This window comes from Bemisia tabaci, chromosome 5 (assembly GCF_918797505.1).
Source record: "Bemisia tabaci chromosome 5, PGI_BMITA_v3".
NCBI classification, from domain to species: Eukaryota; Metazoa; Arthropoda; class Insecta; order Hemiptera; family Aleyrodidae; genus Bemisia; species Bemisia tabaci.
Genome location: NC_092797.1, coordinates 44,981,018 through 45,001,311, shown reverse-complemented (window position 1 = coordinate 45,001,311; position 20,294 = coordinate 44,981,018). Strand labels below are relative to the sequence as shown.

General features: G+C 40.5%; 2 protein-coding genes across 5 annotated transcripts in view; one reads left to right on the top strand and one right to left on the bottom strand.

Moving 5' to 3' along the window:
* LOC109030914 (diuretic hormone receptor) overlaps window positions 1–20,294 on the top strand; it is a 413,955-nt gene that overhangs the window by 101,213 nt on the left and 292,448 nt on the right. For 2 of the 3 annotated variants that reach the window (XM_019042141.2, XM_072300812.1), the window contains exon 3: window positions 10,503–10,573. The exons of the other annotated variant lie outside the window; for it this stretch is intronic. The gene's annotated coding sequence lies outside the window, so the exon portion shown is untranslated. The remainder of the gene's footprint in view (window positions 1–10,502; window positions 10,574–20,294) is intronic. 3 annotated transcript variants of the gene reach the window in all.
* The window catches only part of LOC109030865 (uncharacterized), a 136,335-nt gene that overhangs the window by 32,933 nt on the left and 83,108 nt on the right, over window positions 1–20,294 (bottom strand). For both annotated transcript variants that reach the window (XM_072300814.1, XM_072300813.1), the window contains exon 4: window positions 19,430–19,521. In XM_072300814.1, coding sequence (XP_072156915.1) covers window positions 19,476–19,521 — 46 coding nt within the window. In that variant the 3' untranslated portion in view covers window positions 19,430–19,475. The remainder of the gene's footprint in view (window positions 1–19,429; window positions 19,522–20,294) is intronic.

The following is a 20,294-nucleotide window of genomic DNA, read 5'->3' as shown; positions in this document are numbered from 1 at the left end:
TGATGATTAGTTCGAGGGATGAACAATGTATTGAGCATGAAATTTGCCAAATGATGTCTGATGTGTGTAAGAATGAGCACTTTTTATAGGGTGAGTATTTGTGAATTAGGGTAGGATTCCTGACAAACTGCTCAACTCTCTTGTCATCGGCCATTCTTACGCGAAATCTGAGCGTTGAGTTCCGGGAGTAACTTTTACATTGCAAAGTAGATAACAATTCAACTTCTCTAAACCCTGGTAAAAATTGGCAGTAGAATCTGTGTTCCAAAATACCATAGAGCTACAGCCGGCTGTAAGATTTCCAATAGCTTCTATAGCCGGATACACAATTTCTTATAGCCTTTTAAAGCCGATGGCGATTAAGCAACAGCCAGGCGATAAAGTGTATACTAAATGTTACCAATTACGGATGCTAGGACTTAGTGAGTTTTTGGACTACTGCTCTTTTTTTGGGCCGTAGTATCTTGATTTATTTTGCGAGGAAAGCTCCGTACTTTTGATGGATGCCTGCCATTCCTAATATGTCAGCGCGTCTTCAATTTCGTATGATACTGTGCAATACCTCTGGTGTGAAATAGTTGCTTCAAGCGCCGTGGCACGCTGCAGCGCGGCGGGCGGGCGGCCAGCGCGAAACGCGCATTGGCGCCTACAAACCTAACAGGAATACTTCACGCGTTGCGCAATGCGTGACGTATCCCTGTTAGGTTTGTAGGCGCCAGTGCGTCGCCGCTCCGCTTTGTGTTAGGCTCTAACATTTAATCTGGCGGAGTCAGCGTTTTTCAACTCATGATTTTGAAATGTTTGCACGCTCTGTATGGATTATTCTCATTTTAATTTCTTAAAAAAAAAATATGTATTAAAGGAAAATATAATGTGTGTTTTGTAAATATTAAGGTGGTTCCGTATCAAACTGAATGATTTTCAAAGCACACGAATTACACAATTTGTTATAGCCTTTCATAGCAGATGGCGATAAGGTGTATAATCCGGCGATAGGAACTATAGCCCGCCTTCATAATTTTTCATCGCTTCGTATAGCCCGGCTCTATGATTTTCTCCGCTTTCTGCAGCCAGCTATATGATTTTCTATCGCCTCCTTAAGCCGGCTTTAAGAATACTTATAGTATTTTGAAACGCAGCTCCTATCGCCAAGTTTTACCAGGGAAATGTATTCTGTGGATGTTCTAAACGTGATAATCACCTTATTTTACCTGCAGAAAGTCTACTTAGTGTACTTAGCTGCAACTCTAAAACAAAAACGCCTCATGAGCCCTCAGATGTTCCCAAATTTATTTATATAAAACGCGAATTTTCAAGGAAATCTATGCACATGTTCCCTTCGATTTTCAGAGACTTTCGTTTCTAATTTGACTTAAAGTATCTGAAAATTTCAAGAGAAAATATTCCTATCCATCCTCAAAATTAACATTTTACGGGAGGGACTTTGACAACCGTTGCATGTTCATACGATGTTCTTCCTTAAATAGCACGGCAGTATATCTTTTGCGTGCAACAGACGCATTAACCGAATTCTGATATTTTGTTTTATTTGTACTATATTCTAAGTTATTTTTTCCCTCTTTGTCAGAACATTCCAATAGCAAGGTGTGATAATCGAGTATCGATATTTTTCTAAGCGAAGCCACGGTAAAGAATCGATTTATATGGTGTTCGTTGCGGACGCCTTGATAATCGATCTCTTCCCATAGGTTAGAATGGCATGTCGATCGAAACATCGCGAAGCACGTCACGCCACTGCACCAGTCACTTCACGAAATTCGGCAGCGGCGCGAAGAACGATGCAGACCCGCGAACTCGTAAAACGCCAGCGCACTGCCTGCACTCATTTGTTTTTATCACACATTGTTAAAGTCGCGGAAAATAAATTGAACTCCAACACGGGCAATTTATCATCGGGCGACGACAGTGCTCTCACCTGACCTTCGCGGCGGACTTCATCGTCCCTCGGTGACCAATCACAACGGCTGGATTGCCGATCGGCCGAATTTTCCACGTGGTTTTCGGGAGATGTCTTCCCGCCGGTGACACCTGCGCTAGCCCCTTGTTAGTACTCCATGAATTTTTCATCCGTCATTTGCGGTTGTCCTTCATCGGGTAATCGGACTGCGCCCAGAGCGCCCTGTCATTCTTCTATCCGGGACTTCGATTTTGAGGTTAACCACCTCTCGCGAACCTATTGTTCTTCGGCATGGGTGATCGCTAAGAAAGAGGGAATGATATGGATCATGTTTTGCGATAAGGAACCACTATTTCCAGCTCTTTCACAAAAGCACATTTCTACATAGGGAAACCAATGGCATATACGTTGTTTCTAAAATGAGCCAGAAATAGTGGTTCCTTATCGCAAAATGTGGTCCATATAGTGAGAATTGATAGGATTGCATTTTGCAAAAAAGAACCAAGAGCATTCCATTGTCGCTAAGATTGGGCCATTTTTTTACCTTGGAAGTACATATATAAACCGATCACCTAAACAATTTTTAACTTTAAATGCGAATAATCTTTAAATAATCTTTAAATTTAAGACGAAAATAACCTTCGTAAATGTAAGTGTTTACATGATTTCAGTCACTTCTTGCAAAGAATGTATCTTAGCAACATTCGAATGCTCTTGGTTCCTTTTTGCAAAATTCAATCTAATAGAAATTCAGTACATATGGATCGCATTCAGCAAAAAGGAACCAGCGCGATTACAGTGTGGTAAAAATGTTGCTTCTTTACAATTATCCGATAAATCTCCCGGAAAAGCAAATAGTTTTTGTTTCCGTTTTGTAGTGTTGAAATTTAAGGTATTTTCGACGAACGTACATCGTACAACAGTGCGCGATTCAGAATCAAGGAAACGCAACCACTTGAATAAGAGGTTGAATTTGAATGTGAAATGATCTTTTCCTTCCTCCCCCAGGGCATGATTAAGTGTTTGCGAAAGACGATTTGAATGCCAAAAGCAAATGGTCAATGCTCTCACTGTCCGCAAACGTCAGCAATCAAAAGTAAAATATGAAATATAAATAACCCGGGAAAATGAAACACACTCACAAAAAAGAAAAAAAAATGATAGATTCATCCATGGTTATCGCTTCCTGTGGCGCCAACCGTGAGCCATGTCCGCAGCATCCGTTTTTAAATTAATGCTGTGCTTAAAACTTAATACTGAGCCAATAAAATTGCTGATACAACCCTTGGTAAGTGTCGTCATATTGTGTGTTTCAAAGGAAAATCTCTTTAAATTTGAGACAAGGAACTTGATTGACTTTCATACGGATTTTATCATTTTTGCTATTCCATTTAAAATGAAAATTGAACCACTGTTATATGACTTATGCACGATTTACTGTCTTTGCTACCGTAAAATCTTTTGGGGATTGCAATACGCACATCACTGCGTCGCTCAAACTACACTTTTTTTCAGTGTATTTTATGAGGATAAGTTTAGCAACTTTCAACTGTTCATAAGGACGTATTTGGACCGAGTTCATCAGAAAGGAACCGACCCACATTAAGTTGAAACTGAGAAAAAGAGGTTGAAGTTTTATTCCAGCATAAGACTGAATGTAGAAAATAAACTTTAACCCTTTTTTTCACAATTTAATTCCTTTTTTTCGACTTTCAGATTTTGGGAGACAAAAATAAACAACTAGTGGAACTCAGAAACGTTTTTAACTCAATTTTTTTGAAAATGTAGCTATTGGTTTCTGATAAACTCAGCCCATAATTTACGCTAAAAGGAATTATGTTGCACGTATACCCCACTCTTATAGTTCATTTTAGCATAAATACGTTCATAAGGTCTTTTCCCCATTAAAAAAGCGGTGTATCGGCTTCACCATCAATTCTATTCATGGATTTCTCAGAAATCTTGAACTTTCTTGATGATGGCACTGAGTCAAGGAGTCGGAAGGAGAAGACGAACGGAAAAGAAAAGTGGAAAAATTATATTCGCTCGCTTCCTTACGATTGTTCTGAAAAGTCCCCGTCCGCGCTCGTCTCGCCGGGGAAACAACTTGGACTTAAAGTGCGATAAAGTATTGAATAAATGATCCGATAATCGTGCTTACTCTTGCTAGTTACGCGAGTTATTTCAGTTGCGAGAGTTCAAGCTTCAGCGCTCATCGTCAGTCTGCGGGGCGCTCGCTCGACCGATGTGACTTTAATGCCGCCACTCAGTCCAGAATTCTTTCACGCTCGGGAGAGTTGATTTCATCGCGGATTGTGTATCTTTGTCGCATATTTGGATATCGTCGAGGAAACCAGAGATACTGCCCTTGTTATTTTTTAAAAATGTATATCTCTGAGCAGATTTTTGAGATTGATATACAAAATGCTAGACAAAGAAGACGATGAGACGGTGGAGCAATCCTACCATTGGCGGATCCAGTAAATTAGCACACTGGGAAAAAAACACATCGGATCTAGAGTCCAGACTCTTAAAAACATCGACAAGAAAAAATACTCTTGATTCAATCGGATTTTTGCTTAAATCAAGAACCAAGCCACTTAATTAGAGCGGATTTCCTTTTGATTTAGGCAAAAATCTGATTGAATCAAGAGTATTTTTTCTTGTCAATGTTTTCGAGAGTCTGGACTCTAGATCCAATGTGTTTTTTTTCCAGTGCAACATTGTTTTTTCTCTATTTGAGCGTATGGAAATGTATCAATTTTTCGGAGGGGCTGGAGCTCCGACAAGAATCAATTATCTAACATAGGTTTAAATGAACGATATCCAGTGCTGCCAAATATCTTGATCCGCCTCTAGATCTTATTTGCTGAAACGGGTTATTGCCATTGACTGAAAGAAAAGATTGAAGCCATACTTATAAAAAAGGCAGAGGTCCATTTTTCACAATCCTCTTTTTTCTTCTTCTTTGAGCCCTTCTGTTGTCCTTACCTGATTGCCCGAAGTAGTCCCCTTCTTTGAACAGAATCGACGGATGCACAGGAATGTGAATGTCACATAATAAGAGCTTCAAGGATGCAAAAAAAAACGATTTTCAAAAATTGGACTTCCGACTTTTTTAATATATTGACTCAAAATGGACTAATTATATGGAATCTGACGTGAGTTGCTGATGATACTTAGTTTAATTAGCCTACTACCCTTTAGCCCATACCAACCACCAACCAATGAGATCGCTCCCTGTTTCGCAGTATGCGCCTTGTTTTCAAAGCCCCTTAGCTTTGCTTTGCATCTTTGATAAAACGGCAGCAAGGGTGAAAAGACTTCAGCAATCACTGTTCAGCACACGTAAACACGATTTTCCATGTTCACGCTTCCCAAAATTGACTCATACACGCCGAGCCTCCAAAATCCGTATAAAACCGTAAAATCCCAGGCAGATTTTACGTCTTCGATGCATCCGTGCTAGGAAAAAACGCCGTACTAGCATTCGAATGCTGCCAAATTGCCTCTCAGAAAATATTCATTTTAGAAAACTTTTATGAATGTTTTCCCTTGAAATTTTCAGCCCCCTAGACCAAATTACGAACAAAATCCTCTAAAAAATTCGAAGAAAAAATATTTACAATTTTTCCCGAAAATCCGTGGTTCGTGGAAGGAGATTTGGCATCGCCTGGTGGCTCATACGGCGTTTTTCCGAGGACAGCATTATGCGACTCCTATTCCGGCTTAGCGAGCCCTACATGCAAGCGCATCCATTAGTCAGCGGCCCTCGCACATGACTCCGCGACTGAATAAAGTCCACACTCTCCTTCTGTCGTTCTTAGCAAGAACCGCTTATCTACACAGGTTTTCCGATGAAGTTGCGTGGTTTTTGGTTCAGCGGGACTCGCCTCCGGTGGTAATCCTAAAATCCGACTCGGAAAGTTGCATCGCATAATTAATTGTCAAGCGTGGAGCCAAGTTTCAATCTAGGCGAGCGCATCCCAACCCCCCCCCCTCCCACCACTGATGAGCGAACTTTTACAACTTCGTTCGCGTTTTCTTCTCGCGGGGGTGTATTAGAGATGTTGCGAATATCCAGCGGTGTTGCCGGGATAAGAACGGGGGCTTTAACGGACTTGATTTTGCAATTCGGAACTATAAATTCCGGCCCGGTTTAAAAACAACGTTTGTGTCATTAGTTTCTCTATGCACATGAGTGTTTTTCCAGAAGAGCCAGAATTAATAGTTCCAAATTACAATATGCAGTCCAAATTGACATCCTCCAGACGAAAGAACGTTAACTCCACTCCATGCTTCTGTGATTGACTCGGATAGTTCGATTTTTTACAAAAATACAAACAGGCAATTTCTGTCCGAAATTTTGCAGGATTTTGCGTGTGATCGGGGAAAAATCAAAGAGCTATCAGTCAGAGCAATGAAACAGTTTTCTGAACTAAATTGAATTTACGGTTGAAAATGTTGCAACGTTTGCAGTTAGGAGCTTCTGTCCGGAGTTGACGTGATGAGAGATTTTAGCAAGATTCTGATGGACGTAGTTTTGCTGAAATTTGAGAAACTCAGCATTGTGTAGACCTGAGGATAGAGACTTCATATTCAGCGCCCTGATCTACTCAACCCAACGCTGACTCGAATGTTCATTTTGAAGGTAATCTTACATGCAGAAACTTGGGTTGGTTCGTTCATCAATAGAATCGTTTTGCTGCATGAGAGTCTGGACTTCGCGGAGATCGGAATGTGTTAAAATTTCCGCGGATTGTTTTTTCCCTTCTACTTTTTCTTCTTCTTCTTCTTCTTCTTCTTCTTCTTCGTCTTCTTGGTCTTCTTTTCCTTCGAGGATGGACTGCAGTAAAAATTTGCCTTTAAATTGCTCTGAATTTGACCTGACATAACTTCATGGCAAAACGTCAGGGTCAATTGAATAGACATATTTTTGTCGTAATCTCATTTCCCTTGTTTTCATTTTAAATAATGATCATTGTTTAGGAAGAAAGAAAAAAGGAAAGGATGTGTAAAGGGATCGGGACTATGTCTAAACTCTTTGCACGGGTATACTCAGTGAAGAAAAACTGCTTGAGATATATCTGAATCCCAATAATTTATTACAAATCTGAACTACTGTTGTCCCTACCCCACCTGTTTCGAAAGTCTTGGGAAATTCGAACGTCTCTGATATAAGAATGCGACCCTGAGTTGGGAACCACGCGTAGGAAAATATAATTTTATGATCGTATTTCAATCACGTTTTTACCTCGACTATCTCTGAGAGACGTTTCGCCAGAGGGAAAATTGCAGATCATTTTATAAAAACCGCCTTCTTACACCCTCCGGCTCTCAAGCGAACATCAGTTTGTACCTCTTCGCTGAATGTAGACATAAGTCATTCGAAGATATTGTTCTTATCTTGCCTGCTACTTTTGGTTTCACGAACTTTTGAAAGTCATACATCTATTATAAATAACAGGGTGGAGAAATTGAGCTGGGTCATCATCATTTCGCGGAGGAAACAAAGCCAAAAAATTCCAAAAATTATTCAATCACTGTTTTAAAAAAATGTTTTGCTCTTTTTTCTTCGAATAATTACTGGAATTTCTTGGCTTTGTTCGCCGCGAAATGGTGTGGACTCAGCACCAGCTCTCCATCTTATTCCATACAGTTCGGGTAATTTTTTTGTGTTTTTTTCTCATCTACTATAAAGCTTGTTGGTATTTAATTTATTATGAAAATAATTATGTAAATCGCGTAAATTCTCATATATTTTAGTTTATAAATAACATAGAATTAATATTGCATTTTTATTACGCACTATCGGGCATTATTGCAATTATGGCGGGTGGTCACCGCCATTTCTTTTATTATCCTATGAGGCCCTGTCCACACGAGCGCAGTTCGCGGAACTTATTCCTCGAACTGCTCAGTTCCCGGAACTTATTCCTCGAACTGCTCAGTTCCCGGAACTTATTCCTTGAAACGAGGCATGCTGTCCACACGAGTTCGCCCGAACTGGAACCGGAACTTCAATAAAACTATACAATTATTGCAAAACAATAGATTATTACGGCCGCCAAAGTGACAAAAATAAATGTCAAGATATGTAAAGGACGTAAAAAACAAAAACAAGCAATTTCACATCAGAAGAAACATAAGTAGAAGTTCCGGGTTTTAGAGGAATAAGTTTTAGCTCGGCTAAAAACTTGTTCCGGAAACAAGTTCCTCGAAATAAGTTCCGCGAACCGCGCTCGAGTGGACAAGGCCTGAGACTCAACGGCTTTAATGTGCCTATAGGGATGCTCTAGCCGAAATCCGCGAGAAATACACGACAATGCCCGAATGAATTCCGCAGCGGGTGGTTGACGCCACTATTATGAGAAAGACATGGGGATGGGGGGGGGAGAAATTAACTAGCAGAGAGGGGAATTAACAATCCTTAATAAGTAAAAAAATCAAAATTTAGTATCGACGAAAAGCACCGACCTAGTAAAATCAGGGGAGGAGAGAAAATACGCGATGTCGCGGGTGAAGTTGCGTGTTTTTCCAACTTTTATCATGGCGTTGCATTTTCCCCCGGCATCATCCCTCGATAAATCGCAACGGAGCGCGGGGGGGGGGGGGGGGCGATGCGCGCCCCCCTCATTTTCCGACTTCGGCGTCGGCGACGGATAATTATTCATCATTATCCTTCCTCCCGTGTCCCGTATCCTGTCCCTCCAACAGGGAGCTTCACGCCGGAGCGTCCCGACTGCCGCTGATTATTTGCTCACAGCACCCGAATCAAAACTTTTTCCTGGACCCATTACAGCAATGAAAACAATCGCTACTTCGATGAGGGTAGTTGCGGGAAGTGGAGGGGGGGCTCCTCCCGAACCCGGTGTCTCGCCGCACAGGGGGTATCAAATAAAGGGACTCGGATTTTTCTTGTGTGCTACGACGACGGTTCACGGGCAAGGGACCAGATGGATGGTTACACTACCGCGCTAAGGAAAAACGCCGTATGAACCTCCACGCGTTGCCGAATTTCATCTGATAAAATGCAAATTTATTGGGAGGGTTGTATATATTTTTCTTTGAATTTTCCAGGCTACTTTGTTCGCAATTTAATCTGAATCTCAAAATTTTAAGGAAAAGTACTCACGAATTTTGTCAAAACGATATTGCGCCTTAGGAATGTGACGGAAGATTAAAATGGAAATAGCTTTCATGCACGCTGGGCTCGTCAATATAGAGCGGTGCATTATGAGAGTTAACGCCTCGCGCCATAGCGCCTTCAATTTTGAAGACGCAACACGGACATCCATCGAGCACGAATAGTTGTATCTCTGCGCCGTCATCAACGCTCGTCCGTTCCCTTGCTCTATTACCATTTTAGGTTCGTTTCCGTTTGTCTTATTTGTATTGGTGTTCCAAGGATTACGTTAGCAACGCACCCAAAGATGTCGGAAAAGCTGAAAATGAGAAAATTCGTAACTGTTTCACCTTCCAATGCCATTTAGTACTCATAAGACTCAAAACTCTATCAGAGAAACCCCGTTTCCTCAGATTACGCGATTGACTTTTGAGGCTATGTTTTAATGATGAACCAATCAATATCGATACAATCTCACCTATTTGATGTATCGAAAACGATCTATAAAAACAGTCTGAATAAAAGTATAAAAAAAGAGCATGAGCCCTGGAACAGTGTTTTGTAGTCAGCACCAACTTTTTTTTGCGTGTGATCCAAATTATACAGAAAAATTTAAGATAAAAGTGCTCGATTCAGCTTAGCAAATGGGTGGTTTTTAAACGAGGATTAAAAATAAACTGGTGGTACGGAATATATCAAAAGAAAATGAAGTATGCAAAACGATAATCCGGGTATCGGAACCTGGCTGTTTTGAAAACGCCTTCAATTGCGGCGTGATACCTCACGCATTCCGGAGAGTTCAAATAGTTGTATCATTGCGCCGTAAAAATGTGACGGAAGATTAAAATGGAAATAGCTTCCACGCACGCTGGGCTTGTCGATTTCCTTTGAAACTTTTGGAGTGGTGAATCCATAGCTGAAGTGCGCTTCAGCTAGAATTGTATTTAGCAAATGGGTGGTTTTTAAACGAGGATTAAAAATAAACTGGTGGTACGGAATATATTAAAAGAAAATGAACTATGCAAAACAATAATCCGGAACATCTGTTATCATGTTTTATCCGCGGAAAGTTTTAAACACTCGAATAGTCATACGGCGTTCTTCCTTAGCACGTTAATATAGAAACCGGGTATATTCATTGCGGTGTTACAAAATGTCCGACTCTTTTTCATTTCTTCGAGGAGAAACAAGGCAACTTCATAGCTTGACAGTTTTACATAATGATCTGCTAACAGAGAGGAGAAATTAGGTTACGTGAATGCAATTTGGCTGATTTTAGTTAAATCCGTCCACTTGTGAATCATTTTTTTGGCGGGAATATTATTCACGGGCATTCCGAAAAAAAGACGCTGAATTCCCGAGAGAAAATTAAGTACGCGGGTTCCCAAACTTAGAATTTTATGAAAATGTATGATTTTTCACTGAGAAATATTACAAAAATCACTTATTTTGTTGCAGGTGTGAGAAGCAAAAATTTTGCTCAATCTAGTGACGATGATTTGTGGCAAGTCGATAAACGAAACTTTAACGTAAGTATTGACTCATTGAATTCAAGATATCCTTCATTTAGTGCGGCTAAGACTTGGTAATCACTGATACTTGAGTCGAGTTAAAAGTTTGAATCATTTTTGGACTACATCATCGGGCCTCTATTTTCCCCATGATGAAAAGGGTCAATAGACCGAGTGCATGAAAATTCTCCAAAATAACGCAAGAAAAATACCCACGCGGTAAATCTTCAAACTTGATCACACTTATTATTTACTAAAGGTCGCTACTAAGTGGCAAACTAACAATAGTTGCGTTTATTTTATGAGCTCTTGGCCATTCTCCCCACGCTCGGCACATAATAAACCCATCGACACGTAAAATTTCCAATCCCAAGACGGCCGGCTAGAGATTCGCAACAACGCGACCCCGCGTTTCACCTACTTTATTTTGTTGCGTTTTATCTCGGTTTTACTGCGCGAAATGAAACATGTTTTCAAAATTGTGACTCCGAACCATCTCAGAGGCCCTCAGTGGCCGCTCGTCAAAGCCCGCGTGATTACGTATTTTATTGTCCATTTTTCCAAGGTCTCAACGACTCCTCAGGTCGATTGTTGAATCGACCTAAATCGATAGAGCCCTATCTCAGCAACGATATGTGTCGATCGATAAATTCGAGATTCTAGGAGTATGAACGTTAGACTCTCGGTCGATGAAACGTTATCGAGCCACCTCGATCAATAAAGCCCTATCCTAGCGACGATATGTATCGATCGATACATTCGAGATTCTAGGCGTATGGGAGTTCAAGATAGGAATTGAAGGGGAGGGATTGAGAGCCGTCGGAAAAATTTTATTGCCATTTAGTGCGGCTGTAAAAAGTGTCCCCACAAAATTGGATCGCTGTGTCTACGAGGCCTGAACTTTGAGCTCCCGCAAAGCTTATGCAAGCATTCAAGAGGGACATGAGTTCCGCCTGTACATAGTCTGAGAAAAATGGTTAAACAATTTTTTTTTGTTTAAAAAAAAAAAAAGGGGGGGGGAAATTGCCGTAACTTAAGAACTTATGGTGAGTATTTTTTTAGTTGGAAACAAAAACATTTCCTTGAGAAAAACGTTTCTGTGAGCAAAAATAATTTGAAATAATTAAGATATAATGGAAAAATAGTTTATAGGAGTCTTTTGGTGACCTCGAGAAAGTTCAGGTTTTCTAAAACAAGAATAAGTTATAAAATGATCTGGTTGTTCAAACAAATAATTCGGACAAGTTGAAAGATTTGTCAGAGGAGAGAATTGACTTTAAGCGGACTTTTGAAAAAACTTTAACCATAAACTGGAGTGATAACTTGATGAGAAAAGCTCTTTCCGAAGCTACATCCATCATAAATTTCCTTTAAAATTAAATAAATGAATACATGAACGAGAGTTGAACGTTTAATTTGTCTTAAGTAGTGCTCTTGAAGATGGGGTAATCTCGAAAAGCCTCAAGCGTATGTACAAGAACTAAAATAAATGTAATGCACGGTATAAAGGTGACTCTCTTTTTATAGATTTAATTTGTCCGTATTAGCGTATTGTGCCAAATACTGCAAACGATCGTTACTTGATATTTGATGCGAGTTTTGATTAAATCATCTATAAATTGGACAGAATAAACAACTTCCATTGTCTCCCTTAAAAAAGCACGTGTCACTCAATAAAACTGAGTATCAATCCTCTTGGGTGTTGTTGTTAGTCCTTTACGCGTCATTTTTGTCTCAGAGAGTGTTTATCCGGCATTCCGGCATACGTAGGGTAGGACGGATCAAACACTCTGCTCTTTAATCCGGGGTAAAAAAAATAAGACCAAGCCGAATTGCAGTTACTAAATAGCGGTCACCGGTTAGAAATGAAGTTCCGTTTGAATTCATATTCATTTATATATAAACAGGATAGGTAGGACTTGTTGCATCCTCATCAAATTCATCCTATAACTCTATGCTATACGAAAAAGTGTTTTCATTGAGTCTGGAGATTATTAATACGCCTAAGAATATTTTATCAAGGACTGGGATCAAAAACCAGCCTCACCGTACCTTTGTAACGTTGGGCGTAACTTTGTGTAAATTTTTACATAATATTGCTTCAATGTTTTTGTCTCCAATGAGATGATACCGCATTGAATTTTGGAAAAACAAAATCTCTGTATTGAGCTGATTTCAGACAAATCAATCGTTGTTTTCACCGAAAGGCAACCCGGGGTGAAAGGGAAAATGAGTTAAAGAGAAGCGTTTTTAAGTCGTTGTTCATTGATTTTGCAGTCCACTCGCTCACTTTGGGCACGAACTAATTTGCAACTTCTGAACCGGGATGATCCCGGCGAAAGGATCGGGCGAGGGGACGTTTTTGTGAAGTTGAAGGGGTCACTTCAAAGTTGAAAGGGGATCAATCCTAAGTTCAAAGTTTGCTTGCGAAGTATCAAGTCCACTGTTTTTCTACCAAATCAGTTTCTATTTGCCGTTGGTCCCTCAGTCAACAGAGTGAACGGGTTTGTGACATCTCATCTAAAAAAACATTTGCTTTTGTGCTAAATCGCTATGAGGACCGGGACAGGTACTAGACAACCGTTAAAACCCGTCTTTAATCGGAGAACCCGAAAAAAAACCACACAGAAAAGAATAGTTAAAAGAAATTTCTTTATTAGATAACAAAAAAATATTTGATTTCAAGATAATTGTATGGGCTTAAAAAAATAATTAGTTTAGCCAAGAAAATTTTTTCCCGTTAAAACAAATTTGTGAATGAACTTCATTTTCCTTAAATTTTCTTTGGGGACACTTCCCTCATGATCCGATATGTCGACGGTTTAAGTCGGTCCAACACAAAGTTGTGTTGAGCAACCAAGTCCTTTGAATTGATAAGACACAAAACAAAGTAATACAAAGTGACATATCAGAGTAACACAAAGGAACACATCAGAGTAACACAAAGTAACATTTCAAAGTAACACAAAGTAACAACATATCTGAATAACACAAAGTAACACATCAGAGTAACACAAGGTAACATATCAGAGTACACAAGTAACACCTCAGAGTAACATCAAACACGGAAATTTTTAACTGTGTAGCCATTCCGATTTGAATTGTGTTTCAAAGCGTCGGTTGTCAACTGAATTTATTGAGGAGGAAGATGCGCTGCATATTTTGTCCTCTGAGAGGGAGGTTGCTGCAAAAATCGGCTTGAATTGCACTGCAACGCTGACCCAGAAAACTTGACCCACGAATGTTGTTTGGCTAAAGGGATTGTCGCGCGACAACAGCTGACAGGATGATGGGGGACCGCTCCGTTATTTGTTCTCCTATTTAACATAGATACTCCATTCGCAACTTGTCTCGGCTCACCGGTGAAACGATACCTCCTGCCCTGTCCCTCACCCCTTCACCTTCTCCCCTCCTCGAATGAATTTGCAAACTTTGTTGTCGGGTTTAGACGGAAATGGACCCAACCAACAAATTCACCACCGGGACAACTGCAATGTGCCATTAGACGACGTGCAAATTTGAGCATCATGGTGTATGTTGTTTCCATCAACTCTACACCACGATTTGTAAAGCGGAAATTACTGAGAGAAACTCCTAACAAAGATACGAACTTTTTTCCATGATTTAATTCAAAAGCTTCCCATTCATGCAAAAGACAAACAATAATCTAATCGAGTTCAATCGTACACGAAGCGTTACTACTGTCTGCGGTAGGAAAACATGACAATTTCAATCTTATTCACCGGAAAAAAGGATATTGCGTATTTAACAATTTTGTACTTTAAAAAAGTTTCCGCCATGTTTCGATATAGATTTTACAGTAAAAAATATTAATTTAACCCCCCGTGATTAAATTAGCTTTTCACTATTGTAAAATGTACACTTGAAACATGACGGTTAGATAACAATTTAATTGTCGAATCAGCAATCCATTTTTTACCGTGTTGGCGCTTTGGCTAATTATAAGCAGCTATTATAAGTTGTTTACACTCTGAACAACACAGGGTGGGAAAAAAGCACTGGACAGTAATCAATAGAGAAGTTTGCAAAAACCGCGGAATTGCGCTATTTGATTCAAACAGACTCTATAGCTTTTCTCGTGAGCGGGAGTTTCATACTTTTCTTGACCAATGCTGAAAAAAAGGTATCAATTATTTACGTTGCGCAAATCCTATTCTAGGTGGAATTTAAAGAGGACACATGTATAAGAATGCTTAAATTTGTACATTGCCTGATGATCCATTCAATCGTTTGTTAGGTTATTTTAATATTCAATTAAACTAGAAAGGATGGATCACAATAATTCGCAATGCGACAGAAAATTGAGATCCATTCATTGCATTGGGATCATTATGGTCACACCAACTCGGAAAATCCGACTGATGCATATGGCAACCATGATGTCAAAAAAAGACACGGAAAATCAAATAAATGCGACGCGGGAACGGCACCCACTAAAGTGGGGCAAAATTAAAGGTGCTTTATTTGTAACTGACAAAGGGGTATTTTAAAACGCTGTCGTTTCTTACAGTTTCGGCCTAATTTTTCGTGTTTTTTTGTGTTTATAACTGACATCAGGGCCGGATTTACCTACTTGCCACCCATGGGCCGCCTGTATTTTGCCGTCCCCTTCTCATTCGTTATGAAACATCAATGAAAACCATCAAGTGAACGTGTCAGGGGGAGGGGTGCATAAGACGCGTTTACTCGTGTTGGACACATTTTTTGGGAAAGCCCTATCAACACTACTGGCAAAAGTTCACGGAATTTTGCGCGGAAGTTAAGTTTCGTAAACCTATCTCCGTGTGGACAAGGCCTTCCATTCATAAGAAATGAACGAAAAAATTATGAAAGAACGAACATAAATGTGGTTTAACGATTTTAACCTCCGCCGCCGCGCCGCGCAGACCGCACTGTGTTTGGCGCAATGCGTGAAGTATTCCGACAATCTTGTAGGTGCTATGCGTTTCACGTCGACCGCTGCTGACCTCACTGTGTGAGCCCATGTGGCCACTCCCTTAATCCGGCACTGACTGACATAATACTTCGAGCATCAATACATAAATATACTGTATCGATCGAGAGGAGACTCTGAAAAAACTGTGCTGCTCCTTAACACGGAGATACATGCACAGAACGTTATTGTTCAAAACTCTCTCAGAATTTAGATATCTTCTCTCGAATGATGACTAATTAGACTCACTTTTATGATTAGGAATTACTATTTCTGGCTTATAAAATCATCTACCTGCATAGTGACCGCTCAAGTATTACGCAAATCACTTTTACCGATTTTTCACCCCCACTCCCAGTGTATAACGCAGCACCACACCCCCCTCCCCCCCCCAAAACGTAACGCTGGCCTAAGTGACCGTCTTCCCAAAATTTTTGAAAAGGTTCATTCAGAAACGGTGGGATTTTCAATTTTTCGCACATTTATTCTCAAAGTTTTCCTTTCCACTCGGCTCGAATTTGTTAAGTAACAATGGGTTTGACACCCCCTCACACCTTGTAACGCACCGTACGACTGGTTCAAACTTCCCTCCCTCCTTATTGCGTTACGTTATACTTACACGGCCTGCAGCTTGATCGTTGAAACTTTGACCGGCTACGTCGGCAAGGTAAGACAAGACATGGCCCTATCTGCGCCGTGTAATACATCAATTTTCGATTCTTGTCAGGCTGTGGTATATTTCAACAATCAGGCTGCTGTATCTGACGTGAGCCACAAAAATGTAGAGTACCTATATTGAGAGAGTATGGCTACTGGGCCCCATGGAGAGGCTTAGGACCCAAAAATGGCGGTGCTTTGTTTTGGTTTTTGTGGATGGGAGGGGGGTCATTGCCAAATTTTGACGGTATCACCAACCGCACTTGCAGCCAACCTTACTACATCCAAGATAATTTTTCTCAAAAATTGCACACGGTTAGCCTTAAAATTATGTAAAGATGTCGCAATAGTGCATCTGAGTAAATTTCTCGTTACGATACGCAAAGAAAACTACATTTTGAGTCATTTTGCATTACATTAATTTATGGCGTCCACCATTTTTGGGTCCTAAGGGCTCCATTTAGCCTAAGATGGCTGAGCCAATCAGAGGTGGTAACCCCAGTGGCCATACTCTCTCAATATAGGTACTCTACAAAAATGGATTTGTTGCATGTGTGAGGAATTTGCAATTTGACTATTGATTCTTACGTAAAAGTTCGTGAGAAACACGATGGTGCCACTGGTCTTCTCTGAAATCAACTCTCAAGCTCAAAAAAAAGCTCTCAAGTTAAGGCCAAAATTGAGGGGATATCCCACGCTATCCTGAGAGTCCACATCTACATCAAGACAAACTCTCCATGCAAGATGAAACGGATATTCCCTCCATTTTGGTCTCAACTTGAGAGCTTTTTTTGAGCTTGGGAGTTGATTTCAGAGAAAACCAGTGGAGCCATCGTGTTTCTCGCGAACTTTTACGTAAGGTTCAACAGTCGAATCGTAAGTTCCTCACACATGCAGCATCTCCATTATTTCGTAATCACAAAATATATTCCAATTAATCTCAGTCTGACAACAGCCTCAGTGGCGGGATCCCTGCGAGTAGGGTAACAACTGCAGCCGACGTCAAAAGAAAATAAACTCGGATCGCGGCGCAACTGGTGGATCCTCCGTCCCTCTCGCTCCCTCCGCCGGGGCGGCCCGCATGCGAGGAAGGGATGAACGGAGGGATCGCTCGTCCGCGTCAACCGTGGGGTTCAAAGGGACGCGGAGCGACGTAGGTCGCGGAGGTGGGAGCCGAGAGCTTTAGATGTGCGGCGTGATTGCGTTTCCCTTTACCGAATTAGGGACGGGAGGGCGCGCCGGGGTCTACGTTTGATAACGCTGAAACGGACATGCAAACCCTTTTTGTCTTGTCTAAATATTCGCCGTCTAAGACAATCACAATCACCTTCCTTTCCGACCGGATTTTGTGAGGTATGTTACGGATGACTGAGCGCGCTTTGTAGAGCCAGCTTGCGCCTCCCAGCTGAGCTTTTCATCGGCTGGAGCTGATAAAGCTAAAGGTCAAAAACGTGTGAGGGATTTTACAGCTCTTGTTTTTGGTCTTGATACATACGCTAAAATGATCGGATTGCCGGCTGATCATTAAATTTGATAGACGAAGCTATAGATAAAGAAGACAAAGAGGAAACGGAGCGGTCCAATTAGTGGAAACAGGTGGTTGCGATGGACAAAGGAGATAATTAATAGACTAACTAAAGGCAAATCACGAGAGACTCCTTAGTTAGCACGGGGGGGGGGGGGGGGGGGGGGAAACGCATTGGATCTAGAGTCCAGACTCTTGCAAACATTGACAAGAAAAAATACTCTTGATTCAATCAGATTTAAGCTTAAATCAAAAGGACATCCGCTCAAATTATGAGGCTTGGTTCTTGATTTAAGCAAAAATCCGATTGAATCAAGAATATTTTTGCTTGTCGATGTTTTTAAGAGTCTGGACTCTAGATCCAATGTGTTTTTTTTCCCAGTGAGTCTATCATTCTCCTCTACAGTCTAAACAAACACCTGTTTCAACCAATAGGATCACTCCGTTTCCCTTGAACCTCTATTGTCTATGAATTTCAATAATCGGACCTCTGACGGATTTGTCGTTCTTTCCCACAAATGAACATAGCTACATATCGATGTTACCAAATTTCCCTCCAAAAATGCATTTTTACAAGAGGAATATTAGAGATTTCTGACTGAAGATTTCACTGATTTTCTCTCTGACATCTAACAAAAATCAGGAAAAATGTTTGACAAAAATTGCTCAGGTACATCCTTGTAAACAATTGGTCTGTTTGAGTCAATTTGCAACCACGGAATGGAGTTACATTCCTTCGTACGGGTAACGACGAATTAACACGGTACGGCATTGGTCGTTACTTTCCGCTCTTCCCTGGGACTTTTCACTTCCCTCGCGCTGGAACATCGATTTTTGCCGCCCTGAGAAAGCCGGTTCCTGAGAAAATGGCGGACCAAGACTTTTCCGGGAACCTGGCCGAAGTTTCGCGCCAACGTTGAACCCGAGCGAGGGAAGTTACGGCACCTGTTGATCTGCACCGCGCGGCAAGAAGCTCCAAGCTCCAAATTGGATGATAGACTCGGCCGGCGCACACGGTGGTACTTTATTTCAAAACCTGACGAACTCTCCAATCTCAAAAGAACAATCTTGAGAAATTCGTTCATACGGAGCGGTATTTTGGATGTGTATCAGGGATTAAAATTGGAAAATACCGACTTGCGCTGCTAAATTTAGAAATCTTCTACTTCGTTTAACTCTTTATTTGGTAAGACATTCACAAATTAACTTTTAAATATATTACATTCGTCTATACACTTACATATATCGCAGTGTTGCTTTATTAGTACAGCACTTACATAGTATTTAATCTGTTCTTTTTCTCTACTTACCTCTCTCTATTCTTAAAGTACCTTGACATTTTCTGTGAGTATTTTTGAAAGAAAGTCGTAAATTCAAAAAAAACTTTGAAGGAATACTTTTGGTTAATTGATCATGAAAACGAGTAAAAAATAAGTGGATATTTGCAACTTTCCAATAGAAAAGTAGCAAATGAACATTGGCCATCGATACCACTCAAATAAATATAAAACTTTCCGACTTTAAGGCATTTTCTCTCCTCGATTAAAAAGAGATTCCTTTGTGGTGGCTAATTTAAGAATATTTCTGCTTAAATCAAGTACTTTTTTTCTCGGTGATACCACCGCACGGCATCGTGGTTTAGACTTAGGAAAAAAACATCAGTGAAAAGTGAAAGTGTCCACATTTTTACCCGCATCATCTGGTAGAAATGTTGGTGCTCAAAAAAAAATCTTCTTACCTCTTTGCGCGTCGACCAAATAGAATAGACAAACTGCTTCAGAGAGTCATTCACATTCCCAACAAAGTAACCGTGACAAATCCAGGAAACGCCTGTAAAAATTCCAAAAAGTTCACTCATAAGCCCTGGATTTCTTGAAAGTGGCACGTAGAAAGTTCGATTAATTAACCGAATTATTTAACCGAAAAATATTTATAACTTTCAAGTCAAACAAATATTTTATTAGAGGAAATTTGGCAACCTCCTAATGATCAAACGACTTTTTTCTAAGCAGCCAACGAAATCTCTATTCACTGAACCGAAGGCTCAGTTCATACTTCCTAGTAAGCATGTCATTTCACGATGATACCACTATTCGACCACGCGGGAGCTCGTACTGCCTACACGAGACATTGAAGGCGAATTATCAAAGCACTAAAGTCCTCTCTTCCCGTTAAGTAAGAATTAAAGCTATTTTGCGCGTGTGTCCTAAGTCAGCTAGCCGTTTTACGATGACTAGAAGGCCGCCCCCGGCCGCTTCCGAAGTCTCAGTTCATCGGAACAGAAAACTTCGGTCGATATGGAATACGTTCCCAGTAAACCAAAGTATTATACGGTCCGTAGGACGGAACCTTTTATTACCCGAACTGAAATTCAGTCTAACTACAGTGCAGCCGTAGTAAGTAAAAGCGCCATATGAGCATTCGAATGTTGCTAAACTTCTCAATTGTAAATATTTATTTTCGAAGAAAGTTATGGATATTTTTCCTTGAAATTTTCAGACTTTTTAGATTATATTACGAGCGGAAGCCCTTAAAAAATTGGAGGAGAAATATTCACAAATATCTTGAAAATTCGGGATTGGTTGAGGGAAATTTGGCAACGC